Source organism: Cricetulus griseus, chromosome 3 (assembly GCF_003668045.3).
Source record: "Cricetulus griseus strain 17A/GY chromosome 3, alternate assembly CriGri-PICRH-1.0, whole genome shotgun sequence".
NCBI classification, from domain to species: domain Eukaryota; kingdom Metazoa; phylum Chordata; class Mammalia; order Rodentia; family Cricetidae; genus Cricetulus; species Cricetulus griseus.
The window spans coordinates 207,322,732-207,339,497 of NC_048596.1; the positions used below are offsets into that span (position 1 = coordinate 207,322,732).

At 41.0% G+C, this 16,766-nt stretch overlaps 1 protein-coding gene across 1 annotated transcript in view; it reads left to right on the plus strand.

Annotated features, from left to right (window-relative positions):
- The window catches only part of Mpp7 (membrane palmitoylated protein 7), a 144,383-nt gene that overhangs the window by 53,887 nt on the left and 73,730 nt on the right, over positions 1-16,766 (plus strand). The window contains exon 3 of the mRNA XM_035442768.1: positions 15,851-15,928. Coding sequence (XP_035298659.1) covers positions 15,851-15,928 — 78 coding nt within the window. The remainder of the gene's footprint in view (positions 1-15,850; positions 15,929-16,766) is intronic.

Genomic DNA, 16,766 nt, shown 5'->3' on the forward strand with positions numbered 1-16,766 from the left:
TAGAAAACAAGTCAGAGTTACTGCATGCAGTTAGTTGTAGTTATTTCCCGAGTGCCAGACCCTCTTCAGAAAATAAACTTCAAGACAACGGGTGGTGAGTCGTTTTTTTATCCCTTCTATCTGCTTGGTGCTGTGCTGGTGAGGCACACTACTTAATACTAGTGGACACTTTCTAATTTGGACATAAGTGACATTTATAGAATTAAAAATATGTTTTCAATTTCTGTGTATATGTGCATGCCTGAGTTATGTACATAAAACCATGTGCATGTAGGTGACTGTGGAGGCCAGAAGCAGGCATCAGAGTCCCTGGAACTAGAGTTACACACAGTTGCTCACTGCTTGATGTGAGTATTGGGAACCCAAACCATGTCCTTTGCAAGAGCAGCAAGTGCTGTTAATCACAAAGCCATCTTTCCAGCTCCCATTTGCAGAATTTAAAAATTTCAATCTACCCCCGGAATCATTAACGAAGTATTTGGCTGAAGTTGTATAAACCAAATGGTTACTAACTTGGAATGCACAGCTATTTTATTTCTATATTTATTTTATGTTTTCTATATTATATAGCTACAGTTATTTTCTGTGTGAGAGACTTTTCTAAGCCTCTCATGGAAATATGAAAGTAAAAGGGAGACACTGTAAAGATGCTGTGTTAGTCAAGGTTCTTTATTTAAAAAAAAAAAAGGATATATACTAAAAGAGGGATTTACTGAGTTGGCTTATACACTTCTAGTTGGGTGCCCTAATATGGCTATCCACATACTGGAAAGGCTGAGAACTTCCTAGCTGTTTGGTCTATGAGGTTGGATGCCTCAGCATCTCCAATTTATCAGCGAAGGCCAGGAGGATTCCTGGAGCACCACTCCTTGCAGCCCACACTGACACCGGAAAGCTGGGGAGGCTAGGTTCTGATGTCAGTGAAGGACAGCAACACAGACTAGCAGGAGGCGAAAGTGGGCAGGCAAAAAGCAAAAGCATTTCCCCCCAACTTCCTTTATGCCTGGGCTGTGGCTGAGGGTGTTAACCATGGGATTGGAGGGTCATTCCTTCATCAGTCAGTCCTTCCACAAAATCCCTTTACAGACCAGCTCAAAAATATATGGCCCAGTTGACTGCAGATTCAGTCAAGTTGACACGCAAGACAAACTATCGCAGATATAAAGGACATGATCCCCCGGGAGCTGCAGACGGAGATGATTAGGAATGATCTATCATGTACAGTGAAAAATGTAACTTCAAAAATGTACTTGTGATTTAAAGGCTTGAAAACTGGTAATTATGAAATCTGTCTTTAGAAAGTAGCAGGAAGACAAGGCACAGTGTCTCATAATGACATGTTTTGTTATGCTTAGGATAGTGACAGAAAATATGAAAAATGCTGAGAAGTGCAAAGGCCAGGATATGATCCATGTGTTGGACTGGAGTGTTTCACACTGCGTTAGACATAGTAGCACGTGAGCTGGGACGAATGTAAAAGGACTTGAAGTGTGCTGTATTTGTAAACTGCTGCTGCCAGCTTCTCTTACACACCATTTTTTTTTTTTTTTTAGTAGCAGGACCTCTTAAAAGAGCCCTGTGGGTTTTTTTTTTTTTTTTTTTTTTCGTTTGTTTGTTTCTTTTTCGAGACAGGGTTTCTCTGTGGCTTTGGAGGCTGTCCTGGAACTAGCTCTTGTAGACCACACTGGTCTCGAACTCACAGAGATCTACCTTTGTATTTTTTTTTTTTTTTAATGCTGAGTCATGAAGCCTCCCTTAAAGGAGCAGTGCTTGTCTCTGTTGTTCTGTTTCTAAAATCCCCTTTTAAGATTTTGTTGGGTTTACGTGGAAATTCATGCCATGATGCTGGTGCCATTTTATTAATGTATGTTTTCTGTCCCGGCTAGGCCCTGCCACTGCTTCAGCCCCAAATGAACACACAGAGACATATATTAATTATGGAACTGTTGGCTGATGGTTTGAGCTTCTTAATGGCTAGCTCTGTCTTAATTATTAACCCATTTCTATCAATCTGTGTATTTCCTGTTGGTCTTGGCTTACCGGTGAATGCCAGACCTTCAACTCCTTTGCCTGCTACATGATGACTGCTCAGTGTCTCTTCGGAAAAGAGAGTGATTTCCTGTTTGTCCCTGCTTATATCTGATTCTGCCCAGCTACGTCAATTCCTGTATGACCAATCAGCCAATCAGTGTTTTATTTATTAACCAATAAGAGAAACAAATATACAGAAGAACATTCCCCATCACAAGTGTATAGAGAATGGGGAGGCTCAACGTAAAGCTGCCTCTTTGCCAATGGTGACTTCAGTGTGCATAGGCCAACAGCTCAGTTGGGAGAGCCCAGTAGTCAGCTGCCAACCCATGACAGATGAGCCTTCTAGAGCAGTGCTTTCAACCTGTGGCTCATGACCCCTGGGGGTGGGGTGGGTGTCAAAAGACCCTTTCAGAGGGGTTACATATCAGATATCCACATTATGGCCCATAACAGTTGTAGATATGAAAATAATTTTATGGTAGGAGGTCACCACAGCGTGAAGAACCATGTAAAAGAACCACAGCATTAGGAAGGTTAAGAATCACTGTTCTAGATTATCATAAAGTTGAAATAATGAAGACAGTTTGCTGTTAGAACAGGAGGAGATGGGGACAAAGGAGTGGAGGAGCTTCTGGTTATAGGCCTGCAGATGACAACAGACAGAAGAGTAGATAAAGGACTCTGTGAAGTCACTTTATCTGTATGGGAAAGAATGAGACCAGGAATATAGCTGAGGAAGAGAGTGCTTGTCTGGTATGTATGAGGTTCGAGGTTCTAGGTTGAAATCTCAGTGCTCCCCAAAAGAAAAAGAGAAAGATAGGGAAAAAGTAGATTTGGGTATGTGAATATGTGTAGATTTGGGTATGTGAATATGTGTGTATCAGGTGCATGACTGTCCTATCTATCACTATCTATCTGCCTTATTGCCTTGAGTCAGGCTTACTCACTGAACCATGATGCTAGGTTGTTGGCCAGCAAGCCCTAGTGTTCTTCTGCCTCTGTATCTTACAGCCATGGTTAGAGATACACAGGTAACCAGGCCTCATTTTTTACATGGGTCCTGGGGAGTTGAACTTGCATTCTAATACATGCACAGCAAGCACTTTTACCACTGAGTTGTCTCTCTAGCATCTATAAGAATGTTTTTAGCATCGGAAATCTTAACACCAAACAATTAAAAATACTCTAGGTATTCATTGATAGGGAAATGACAACTTAGGTTTTCTGTAGAGCGAACTATTAAGCAGTAGTGAAAAGTAAGTGGTCTTTAAGATGTGAGGTAAGATCTTTAAAACATGATGTTTAGATCCCAGAAAGTATTTTAACAGTTGATGCCATTTGCATAAAGACAGCTGAGCAAAATGGAACAGTACATTACTGACACATCTGTAGAGATATAAAGATATTTTTTAAATGAAGAGCTAAAATTTTTAACTGTGACCTGGTGACCAGGAATCAGTCTTGCATTCTGAGAGGTGTAGAACATTTAGGACAGGAGTGGCATTCTGCTATACCCATAGATCAGTGCCTTGCTCAGCTCTCATTAGTGAAGCTTCCTCCTGCAGCAGATGGGAGCAAATCCAGAAACCCACAACAAGATATCTTGCAGAGTATGAGAGACCTTGGAACACTCAGCTCTAAACAGGATGTCTCCATCAAATCTCTCCCTTCAGAACTTGGAACCCTGCAGAAGAGGAGGCAAAAATAGCATAAGAGCCAGAGGTGTTGGAGAACACCAAGAAAACAGACTAAAACCCTCTAAATCAACACAACCAAAGCTCTTAGGAACGCACAGAGATTGAAGCAGCAAGCACAGGGCCTGCAGGGGTCTGCCCCAAGCCCCCTGTGTACATATTAAAGCTTCTAGTTAGTGTTTTTATGGGACTCCTGAGTGTGTGAACAAGTGGGTCTCTGATTCTGGTGTCTTCTCTTGGGTTCTTTTTCTTCTATTTGTTTGTTTTGTCCAATTCTGATATGGTAGTTTTTGTTTTATCTTATTATATTTTACTTTATTTTAAAAATGCTCAGGGAAAACAAGCAAGCAAACAAAACATGGACGAAGAAGTCTTAGGCCCTAGAGGGAAAACTCACTACTTTTGTATAGCTAAACTGTCATAGTGTCAACACTTCTTTCTAAACATTTGTGTTTATACTTACAGATACTACTCTCAACCATAATCAAAGATGCTTCTCTTGTAACAAATAGTCATGAAGAGATACATGAAAGTATTAAGAATAAGTGGTTGCTGTCATAGCAGACATTTGTGACACCCCCTAAGGCTTAGGGGGCACTACAGAGCAGAGGACAGAAAGAGAATGTAAGAACAAGATTAGAAACAGGGCTGTGAAATGCTGTGTCCTGGGTATGTGACAACCAATGTAGTCAGGACCTCACAGTAGCTGTGGCTGCTTGCAATTGGCCTGCACAAGACTGGGCCTGTCAACATTCAATCATAGATGGGGGAGGGGTGTTCTTGGGCTCTGAGCTTTCCTCATGACCTAGTGGTTACTAATGGATTCTAGAAGAGAGACCACCATTGTTTTCCGTTATGAACCAACTGATGAGTCCACCAGGCTGGACCAAACCCATGGTCACACAGACAGCCCCAGTTAAGCTCAGTGGGTCACAAAACAAAAAGACATGAATCAGGACAGGGAGGGGCTTGTATGGAGAAGGGAGGATAAAATGGTTGGGGGGCAGTTCAGAGAGGGTGGGGAGTGGCAGTAATCAAAATGCATCACACATGGTTGGAATTGTCAAGTGACACATGTAATAAAAGGTGTGAAAATAGAATAAAGAGTTGAAGAGGTAGCTCAGTGGTTAAGAGCTCTTGATGCTCTTCCAGAGGACTCCAGTTCTGGTCCCAGCACCTGCCAGGCAGCTTATAACTGCCTGTCACTCTGATGCTGTCTCTGGTTTCCAAAGGCACACACATGTATGTGCACAGGCACATAAAAAGAAATGACATTTATTTCAAATAAAATGAAAATTGGACATATTTTCAACTAATACTTTAAAAGCCTAGTATGTGTAGCTTTCCAGGTAAAAAGAAAAAAATTTGTTTTGGTGGAAGGGAAAAACAGTAAGTTTGTGAATTTCTTTGCTCTAACTTAGGGGCGGCTTATGGGTAGAACCTTTAGAAGGCGGGGTTCTTCCTGAGAGACAGGCACACTTGATTATCCATTTCTGCAAAACCTCTAGTTTAATAGCAGCTTATAGTTTTGCATTAACATGAATTCACATTATGAGATGTCTCATAGCTAGGAATAAGAGTGAGAGCATTAGCTGTGTCATATATAAAGGAGAGAGAGGCCAGTGCCCTTTTTGTTTTAGATGTGTGTGCACTGCACTGTCCCAGGAGTGAGCAGATGACATCTCAGGTTCTGAAGGAAGATATGAACAGCATATTAGAATGTGCAATAGTCATGGATGTTAAAACATGGGGTTGACCATTCCACATGGATGTGTGAAAGGAAGGGCAGTTTGGAAATAGAGCTGGGCTGATGCCCAAAGCATGAGGTCTGAGGGTCTCACAAATTACCAGAATTTAAATGTCCTCACAGTTGCTGTGGGGGTCAGAGGAAGAATGACAGGCATGGGAGGCAGAACTTCATGGGGAGGGGATTGAGTATGAGTTTCATGAGATGCTCATGCCTGTTCTGTATCCCTGTGTGAGTGAACTTGTTGTTTTGAAAGTTTCTTGTCACCTCTTTTTAGATGCCAGGATCGTGGTGTTACAGAAAGGCACCTGATTGTGAGAGGAGTACACTTTGCACGCCTGGACCTGTGGTTTCAGGTAGAATGTGACATCCTCAAGAAAGCTCACATCAGGTGAAAAGTGCTCGCTCCTGTCCCAGAGTCAGGGGATTGGCTCTGAGCTACATTGCCACAGGACTCATACTGGGTTCCTTTCCATGTGATATGTTCGTGTGTTCAGAGGTTAGATGGGTGTGGTCCTAGTTCTTACAGTATGGTTTGGGGACCCACAGACTCCCCAAGACTGTTTCATGGAACTGAGTGGTCAAAGCTGTTTTCTTGAGACTATTCTGAGGTCTTCTGCTTTTACTGCGTTGACTTTTGCACTGGTGGTTAAAGTGCTGAGATCAATACAGAGATCAAAGCTGGGACACTGAACAGTGTCAGTCATCACCCCACAAGCACCTACATGAAAAACAAGCAACTATTTCAGTAGTGCCTTGACAAAGCTGGAGAAATTACCAGTTATGTTTCATCCTAGCTGTTGAGTCCCTGGTTGTTTTGTCTATTGAGTCTGTTGAATATAAAAGAAATGAAAATACAATTTTGTTTTTGTTTAAATTGGGAATCTGATCATTGTAGACTGAAAGATGTGTGTGTATGAATTCGGGCTGTTTTAGAACAAAGCAGGTTACGTACTTCTGGGTTGTATAATTCAAGTTGATTCTTCATTTCTGACTTGCTGAAAGGTTTCCAAATATTCCTTGGTTACTTTCTCTGGAGTATTGTTCTAGGAACTGAGGGAATTGGTTTGTATAGAATGTTTTATGGAGTAATTTCAAATGGAATCACCACATTTTCATCCAGCATAATTAAGTTGATGATTTGATGCATTTTAATAGTTTAACTCCAGCCTAAAAACTGCTGTAGTACAATACTTTCATTTTCAGGGTGTAATAGCCATGTTTCTTACAGGAATTGTTTGCATAGAGATATTGCAGACATCTTGCCTGAAGGCACAGTGCTCATTGCTTCTAGCACTTTCTTATAGAAGGCTGTTCACTGTTGTTGGTATCATCATCACCATCTTTTAGATATATGTTTGGAAAAGAACAGACTCAAATCTCTGGGTCTCCGGAAGAGTCTGATGTAAATTACCTAAGTGCGTTTCCTGAAGATAAGTGGATTGTGTCCCTTTCATGATAACACTATAATAAGTAAATTAACTGCTGTTCTGTTGGAAGCCAGAGTTAATTTGCATTACATTGCAAACATAGCCTTTTAATTCCTACAATAATTAGAAATTATAGGTAATTGCAAGCTTTTAAAATCTTATGATTTAATAATTTTGTTTATTAATAAATATTGCTAGCAATATAAATTGTACTGCTGTATGATTAGCAGTATTAAGGGAAATGCATGTTTTTTTCCCCCGTGCCTTGATTTCTGACAGTAAATTGATTTATTGTTTATGGCTTCCCAATAGCTGTTATAAAAACCAACAATATTTGTATCCACAGCTTCTTAGTATTGGCAAGTATTATTTTTAATGCACTGCTAAGTTTAAAGGGAAGAACAGTAAAAATGAATGTGTTTCAGAACCAAAGGGCAAACTGCATACTGTTAACTGCTTCAGCTTGCATTGGAGCTGCTGTGAAGGAACCTGGTCAGGTGTGGGGATGGTGTTACTCTCTTGAAATTTAGGTCAGGTATAAATAGGAATTGTTATTCTGGTACACACAGAACTTGCTCATTTGCTATGGTCATGTATTAGTAAGTGGGAAGATAGGGGCATTCTTCCCCTTAGGAAAATGACAGAGAAGAGGCCTACCTCTTTTGTGGTGTGTTAGGAAGAAAATATTCCACTTTCAGAATATGTAACCACAGAGCAGTTGGTCTATGGCTTGGGATTTTATGGTTTTTATTCACCAAATCTGGCAATGTTACGTGTGAAAGAAGCAGAGCTGAGATTACAGGGTCAGTGATCAGAAGCTAATTAAAACTTCTAATTAAAAGCTAATTTCCAAAAGGGTCTACTACAACTGAAAGGTTTCTGTACCCTGATATTAAGTCTCTGCTTAATATTGCCAAATCAAGCCAAATTAAAAGACCAGGTTTATTGGGTAAAATGCTCCCAGGTGACCCTTTCTGCCCTCCCCCCCCCCCAGAGAGGAGACAGGGAGAGGAGACCAGAAAAAAAAACCACATGGCTGCTCCCTAGAAGTCAGTTTAGATACTCTGTAGGTGAGGTCTAGAACAGCTCTGAGGGAGGAGCCGCTGTTGGGCAGGCTTTCTGAGAGGGGCAGAGCTTGGAATGGGAAGGAGTGGGACTGAGGGAGAGCTTCCAATTGTATATCAACTTCAGAGGCCCTTATAGGAAACCCCATAAAAGATCCAACTTAAGAGAAATAAATGAACTGGAAGATAGTAATCAGGATGTTGAGAGAAATTGAAGCTAGTTTTCCATGGAATCCAGCTGTTTAGGCTTATTATAAAGGCCATATTAGAGGATGATGGTCAGGCATCAAGAGTTACCACAAAAATGGAGTAATTGTTAGCTTAACCAGTCAGCATAGAGTGTAGCTACAAGTTTTATTTATGTTAAAATTTATTTTTACCTGTACTTATTTTTAGACAGGATCTCCCCCTTCCATGCCCAGGCTGGTCTTTTATATTTCTGAACTTTAGCAAATCTCCTACAGAGTAAGTTCCCTGTAGCTAGGGTGCAGGCAGGTTCCACTGTGCCCAACTGTGTTTCATTTTAAAGAAAACTTATTTTTAAACTATGTGATGTGTGTATATGCATGTGAGTGCAGGTGGCTGTGGAGGCCAGCGGGTCAGATTTCCCTAGTGACCAGTGTAGGTGCTGGGGTCCAAACTTGTGTCCTCTGTGAGAACAGTAGTTGCGCTTAACCACTGAGCAATCTTGAGCTTCAGAATGTGAGTTTTAAATAACATTAAAACCAGTGGGAAAGATTAAGTAGGTGTCTTGGCTACTTCTCCTTTTGCTGTTATTAAGTAGCTGACAAAAGCAATGTAAGGGGTGTGGGTTTTATTTTGTCTCACAGTTCAAGGCTGCTGTCCCTCCCGGCAGGGGCTTCATAGCAGCTGGAGGCAGTGGGTCCCTTTGTATCTATAGTTGAGAAGCAACAACCAACAACACTTGTGCTCAGCTCACTGTCTCCTTCTTATGTAGTTCAGGGTTCATGGAATGTTGTCACCCAGAAAGGCTGTTTTCCCTCTTTAATAAACCTAACCATTCCCTTCCCACAGCCCTGTTTAGGCTGGTTTCCTGCTGTTTCTAGAGCTCTTCAGGTTGACAGCTGAGATGAACCATTACAATGAGGCTGCCTTTTGGGAAAGGATGAAGCTAGAGCCTGTCTGTGACTACAGTGGAGAGTTTCTTGTACACAGTGACACTACAACACTGTCAAGGAGCCTCAGGAATCTTTCTAGGGTAGAAAAGCACAGTGCACAGCCAGAAAGAAAAAGCTTAATGTGTTAGCTGCATTCAAACAGTGCCCGCTTGTCTAGGGCCACTGCATTATTTAAGACAATTGGCAAGTAGAACAAAATCAGAGGTTTTTAAATGTTAGTTGTACACATTCATGTTATAGCACTGTCTTCTTTGGGAACATAGGCAATAGCAGATATTGTGTATGGATACATGCTTGCAAGTGCATAAGGAAGGATATAGCACTCTCAACATAATTATTCCTCTTGGAGAATTAGAAGGAAGGTTGAGTTTGTAGCCATCTCCTTCATGGTTTATTTCATAAGCTGTCTTAAGTATGTATATCAAATGTCTATTTGGTCTTGATACTGTATAGAGGTGTTCCATTTTCTTTTTTTATTTTTATTTTTATTTTTTACTTTTTTTCCAACTTTTTTTTTAATTTGAATTAGAAACAGGATTGTTTTACATGACAATCCCAGTTCCCTTCTCCCACCTGTCCTCCCCTACCCCCTCCCAACTAAAACCTTATCTGTCACATATCTTTTCTGCTCCCCCTGGATGGTGAGGCCTTCCATAGGATGTCATCAGAGTCTTTTGTATCCTTTGGGATAGGGCCTAGTCCCACCCCCGTGTATCTTGGCTCAGGGAGTATTCCTCTATGTGGAATGGGCTCCCAAAGTCCACACCTATGCTAGGGATAAATACTGGGCTTCTACAGGAGGTCCCATAGATTTCTGAGGTTTCCTCACAGAAACCCATGTTCCTGGGGTCTGGATCAGTCCCATGCTGGTATTCCATCAGACTGGGGAGCACGAGTTCCCGGATGTTCAGGTCAGCTGTTTCTGTGGGTTTCACCAGCCTGGTCTGGACCTCTGTGCTCTTCACTGGTCCTTCTCTGCATCTGGGTTCCAGTTCAGATTGGTGATTAGTTATGCGTGTCTGCTTCTACTTCCACCAGCTGCTGGATGAGGGCTATTGGGTGCCTTATAAGTCAGTCATCAATCTCATAATCAGGGGAGGGCATTTAAGGTAGCCTCTCCTCCGTTGCTGAGATAGTTATCTGGTGTCATCTTTGTAGATCTCCAGACATTTCCCTAGTGCCTGATTTCTCTGTAAACCAAAAATGTCTCCCTCTTTATTTTTTCTTTTAGCTACCTTTTTTTTTTTTTTTTTTTTTTTTTTTTTGAGATGGGATTACACTATGTAGCTCAAGCTGGCCCAAAACTTGGGGTCCTCTTGTCTTGGGCTCTGGGATGTGGAAATTACAGGTGTATGCCACCATGCTTGGCTGGCTTCTATAAAGTTAATTGTTTCAGAAATGAAACATTGTATCAGTTACTCTTCTCATCACTGTGAGAAAACACTGACAAAAGGCAACTTAAGGAAGGAAGAGTTTATTTTGGTGCCCAGTTGGAGGGTACAACCCATTATGTGGGGAAGTCATGGCAGGTGCACGAGGCAGCAGGTCACACTGCACCCACAATAAGGAAGCAGAGGGAGGTGGATACTGGTGCTCAACCTTACCCCTTCTCATTAGGCTTGGGACACAAGTCCATGGATACAGTGTGTTTCTCCCACCTTAATTTATATAATCTAGATACACCCTCACAGACATGACCAAAGCTTTGTGTCCTAGGTGACTCCAGATCCCATCAAGTTGACAGTATCAGCTGTTACACAAACTTGAGTTTTGTGTGTGAGGCTTTTTAGAGTTTTCTTTCTTTTCTGGGCATGGAACCCACGACCTTGAATATGTTAGGCAAGTATCTTCCACTAAACCACATCCCCATTTCTACATGTTTGAGAAGCAAACTTCTAAAGGCAGGCTGGAGGTGGTCCGACATTTGCCTAACACGTACAGGTTCTCCCATGTTTTAAAGCTTAGGAATTGTATGCTATATATCACAACTAAAATGAACATAAGCAAAATTCCCTTGGAGTCTTCTGACATTCCTCATCATTGTATATGTCTCGTGAATGGAAAGCAGAGGTGACAATGGGAGGAGAAAGCATGTTATTTCAGCTGAGTGACTGTATCGTCTACTCCATCTCTGTCATGCTACCAATAGTGCAACCGTCCATGTGCCGCACCAATGATTCTTAAGTAATTCTAAAATGATGACAGAAATTAAATTGACAAAAGGCTACAGATTGTCACCCACCTCTATGTGTAAGGAATACACTTATGTGCAGCATGCAGTACATGTACAATGCTGAGCAAAACACGGGGGTCTGCAGAGGGTGTGTGCATTCCCTCATCTTGTCTTCCCATTGCCTTTCTGGCTTTTCTGAGTGCAAAGGTTAAGGATGCCTATGCTCTTGATACATGTTATTTTTAGATTGGCTCAGGATCCTCATGGAATATATGTTTCAGTCAATGTCTTTATAAACAAGCAGAATTCAGAGTAGTATGGTTTACCTTTTGTTTGCCAATAATTTTTATGATGCGCATGATTTAACTTTAAGGTTGAGAGAAAGAAAGAATTAAGGTAAAAATAGAAAAATAAAAAAATAGAAAAGAGAAATGATAGAATAACTTAAAACATGCTTCCCTGGCAATATATAAAGAGTGGAGGGATGAAAGGCAAAGCAGAGATACACTGAGAAGAAATTGTAATGTAGAAAAGGGTAAAAGAAAATTCAGTAAGTTTTAAGAGTGTTTTTTCCTTAAGTAGATCGGGGAAATTTTTAAACAGCCACAGGAGAAATGAGTTGTTCTCTAGGACGTACTGTTTTCTGCAACTCATGGAAGAGAGAGGAGTCTCTAAAGGGAGAAATTACACTAACAAAGAAAGTTCCTTTCCAAAATACATCAGGCCCAGTGATTTGAAGACCAGCACTGGGTGTTGAAACAGGAGAATGAAATGCAGGAGGTGTTTTCAAAACACATCAAAAAATGGAACGCTTTCACTTTTTGTTTTGTTTTGTTTTGTTTGTTGTTGTTGTTGTTTTTCGAGACAGGGTTTCTGTGTGTAGCTTTGGAGCCTGTCCTGGCACTGACTGGCCTTGAACTCACAGAGATCCGCCTGCTTCTGCCTCCCGAGTGCTGGGATTAAAGGCGTGCACTCCCAACGCCCGGCCGATTTCACAATTTTAAAACCAGTTGTTCTAGTTACATTTTTGTTGCCGTGATAAATACCATGGCTAGTAGCAACTTATGGAGGAAAGGGTTTATTTCAACACACACAACCAGGTCACAGACCATCACTAGAAGTCACCACAGGAGCTCAAGCAAGAACTGAATTTCTTCATGGTGGAGGATGCTGCTTACTAGCTTTCTCTATGGTTCATGTTCAGCTAGCTTATTTTACACAGCCCAGAGCCACCTGCCTAGGAGTAGGTACACCCATAGTGTACCTACATCAAACTTTAATCATCACAGTCTCTCACAGACACTCCCACACACCAGTCTGATCTGAGCAGTTCCTCCATTGAGGTTTTCTCTCTTCAGGTGACTCTTCAGTGCATCAAGTTAAGGATAAAATAAGCACATTAATAAATATAACACTGGGCACTTAGAATCAATAAAGACGATGCCAGAAAGCAAATGTTGGTCTCAAGTAGATTAATACCGAAATTCTAAAGATAAAATAAAACAGAGGAGTTCAACAGAAAGTAAAAGTATAGTAGAGTGGTGTTTGCTCAAAAGACAGTGGGGCAAAACTGAATACTTTTAAATATTCTTGATGAATTCCTAATGCTGCGTTCACATGGTAGTGTGTACTTATTAGGTGAGGCAGTAAAGTGTCATATTAGAACAGGATGTGGGATCTTATCAGTGCTGTTTTTAGGCCCAAACATGGATTGTTAGCAGCATCAGATCTGAAAGGGGAGCGAGCGGAGAGCTGGCTCTGTCACTTTTGCACAATGGTTTTGTTGTATTTGGAGGCTTAAGATTTCCCTTTTTTATTTTTATTTTTATTGTCTTCCATCCCATTGGCCCTTGACATTTCCATTACTTACAAAAAAAGTAGTAGAGTCCATTATTGCTGCGGAAAATAAAGTACCCCCAATCCTAATAATTTCCAACTCTTCCACGCTATAATGTTCTTTTTTATTAAAGTAGCCAGGGCAGTAGTGCACACCTGTAATTCTAGTGCTTGGGAGACTCAGAGACTGCAAGCTTAAGGCCAGTCAGGGTTACAGAGAGACCTTATCTCTGAAAAAAAAAAAAATGGTACAGATGACAACAAAACAGAAGAAAGTAAGCAGAGAGGTTTCTGTGTGCAGGATGGAGCTAGCAGGAGGGCAGTGGGAGCACCGGAGCAAAATTATCAGTCGGGCAGTACCAGTGTTTCTTTCTTTAAACAATTAAAAAATTAAGATTATAATAACATTTCCACCTTCCATTTCCTTACTCTAAGCCCTCCCAAGTGTACCCTGTTCTTTGCTCTCTTTCAAATTCAAGGCCTCTTTTTCTTTAACTGTTGTTGTTGGTGGTGGTGGTGGTGATGGTGTTATGTTTATTTCTAAATACATAAATATCACCTGCTCAGTCTGCATAATATTACTTTTAAGTGTATATTTTCATGGCTATTTGGCATTGGATAGATAACCAGTTGGTATACTCTTCCCTGTGGAAGACTTTCTCTTGCTCCTACCATTCATCAGTTGTCTGCAGATCTTTGTGTAGGGTGGAGACTTTGTGAGCCTCCACCCCTGTCCACATTAGCCTGCCTATTGGTATCATCCTTGTTCAGAAATGTCAGGAGCTAACTGTGAAGTCTCACCAATGTGGCTGCCTAAACATGTCCTGAGAAAGAGTCAGTATTTTAGTAACTAAAAACCAGGTGAAAGATCACAGGTATGGCTTATTTAATCAGTGCTACTCCCCCAGTTTAAATGCCCCTGTACAGTCATGGAGGAGTTTAGTTTCAATGTCTGCATGGCAACTACTTACTAAGTTCCATGTATCATTTGACGATTGAAGCTTCATTTCAGGTTACATGTGTAACTAACATCAGACATTGACACCAGATTTCCATTTGAAGGTGACTATAGCTTTCTTTCAATATTGGTTGCATATAAAAATGAACATTTTTTTTTGAGACAGTAGTGTATACAGCTGAAAATGACCCTGAACTTGTGATCCTACTAAGTGTCGGGATTAAAGATGTACCTCTTAAGTGTAAGCCTCTTGCTTCAGCAGGAAGCATTCTGAAAAGCGACTGTAGTAAAGCTAAGTGATTTTTATAGTGGTCTAAGGTAGTGTCTTACAGTTGGATAAGACAGAGCAGCCCTAGTGCTAGGTAATTGTTTAAGTAAAATAAATTTAGCTTTCAGCATGCCTGAGTTTTGTTTCAAATCATAATTTCATGGTTTCCTAAAAATGATTTCATTTCTTACATTCTTTGCAATTTGTGATAAATATTTAAACTTAAAGGTTCCAAGATATTAAATTAAAAAACAATTTACTCTGCTCATTCTGGTAATGCCATAACTGTCCCAAGCCTTTCCCTGGTGTCCTACCTTTTATACCAAGTTGCCAAAAGTAATAGGATCTGCTCTCAGCGGGAGTGTCTAGCCAATCAAAATAAAATCTCTCTTGCAGACTCCTACAAGGGGTTGGCTAGCTTTGAGTGTAATTAAAAGGAGATGGTGAGACATTGTTTTTCAGACACAGGAGAGGATAGTTTTAACTCTTAAGTTCTGGAGTATTTTCAAAGCCAAGAAACCATAAATGAGGGTGGTCACTGCACACATGGGTCAAAGAAGGTTTCCCTTTCCATACCACAACGCATTTAAAAGGTGTATTATATCATTTGTGTCTGCATGCATGGGTATATGTGTGCCTGTCAATATGTGCAGGTGGCAGAAGGCAGAGGTGTGGAGCTGGTGTCATAGGTGGTTGTGAGATGCCTGATATGGGTGCTGGGATTTGAACTTGCATCTGCTGCAAAAGCATTATGCACTCTTAAGTGCTGAGCCATCTCTCCAGCCCAAATATTTGTAAAGAAACCCAGTTTGCCTAATACTGCATTAAAATACATTCTTGCATGCATTTCTTAGGTCATGCTGATGAGACATTGGAAGCAGGGTTGGCTTTACTTTTTAATATTATTTACTTGTTTTACAGTATGAGGCATGGTGTTATTTAACCCAAATAGTGAAGATGTCTGAGGTCAAGAGAACTCCCTTAGTTTCTTTGAGAGTTGAATTTGGGAAGTGACAACAATGGCAGTGGGATAGTAAGTTGTTGGAAGGCATACTCGGTAGGGTGCATGTGTGCCTGGCTTCCTCAGCCCCTAGAGCCTGCTCCTCCCCCCACCTACCCTATTTGCAGCTCCTGCAGAGCAACCAGTCAGAATGGGGCTGCTACTTACTGCTTTGTTTTGTTTATAGTTGATTTTTGTTGTTGTTTTGTGGGAGCATATGCTACAAATGATACATGAAATCTTGAGGCAGTGTAGCTCACAAACAGTGGGCTCTGTTTAAGAGGAGAAACCAAGGGTTAGTGCTTTTATGTATTCTGTTTGAGGATGCCTTTGCCATTTGACCCTTGGTAGCAGTTGATGGGTTACACACACATCTCTGCCATCTTCTGGGTGGATTTGAACACATGACTTAAAAATGATGGAGTGACCCGATTCTGTTCACAGTGTTTTAAGTATCTATGATGCTTTGCCAGCAGGTGAACTCATACTGTTCTCATTTTCTTCCAGATTCATGAAAAACTTCACTACTATGAGAAGCAGAGCCCGGTGCCCATTCTCCATGGTGCAGCAGCCTTGGCTGATGATGTAAGTGTGCCTTTCTGGGTTTGTAGGATGTGTCAGCCACAGACCTTCCCAAATGGGACCCACCCCTTTGCAGACAGATGTGTGTGATCCTTTGAGTGAAAACTAGAAGTCACTAATGTTTCCCAAATCCCTGTCATCGCCAAGCTTGTGCTGATGCTGTGTGGATTTCTATCCACTTTCTTTTTCTAAAATTGTGCATAAAGCTACCCTGGTATTATGCCTTGGTGACTATGTAATAGAAATTGTAGGCTTCAAATTTTATGCAGAGAAAAACCATCTGACATCAGTGTTCTCTGAAAGTCACACAAGGGGAATGCTTTGGAGAAATAAAGACAAATGAGATAGTTACCTTGCTGACAGTACCAAAAATGACAGATACTAGGATAGGAACTGGGCATATTAAACCCATAAAAGGCAGGATTGTTTTTAAAATGGATTGTGGAGTATAGTAATGATTTATGGATATTAGACCATTCCAAATTACCTTCATAACCAAAAAATAAATTTTAGAAGCATTTGGCATTGATGGAGTAGTTAATTTCCTGTCGCTATAATTTTATTTTAAGCCTGGGGAAGGAGAACTCACTTGCTGATTCCGACTGTTAACTTTCAGCCTCAGCTGAATTGAGAACACACCTGGATAAACTGTGAGGGCGCAGAGCGAGACAAGAGTGTGCCGGTGTGTGGGAGGGATTGCTCTAGCTTATTTGTTGCTCTTCAGTTGTGCTCTTGTTGTGTAAAACAATCACTCGGTGTTGTGGAATGTCAGGGCCCCAATATAGTAAACAGATCAACCATCTTCCAAAGTTGTTTTTATGTCCTAATATGTAAAATAAAG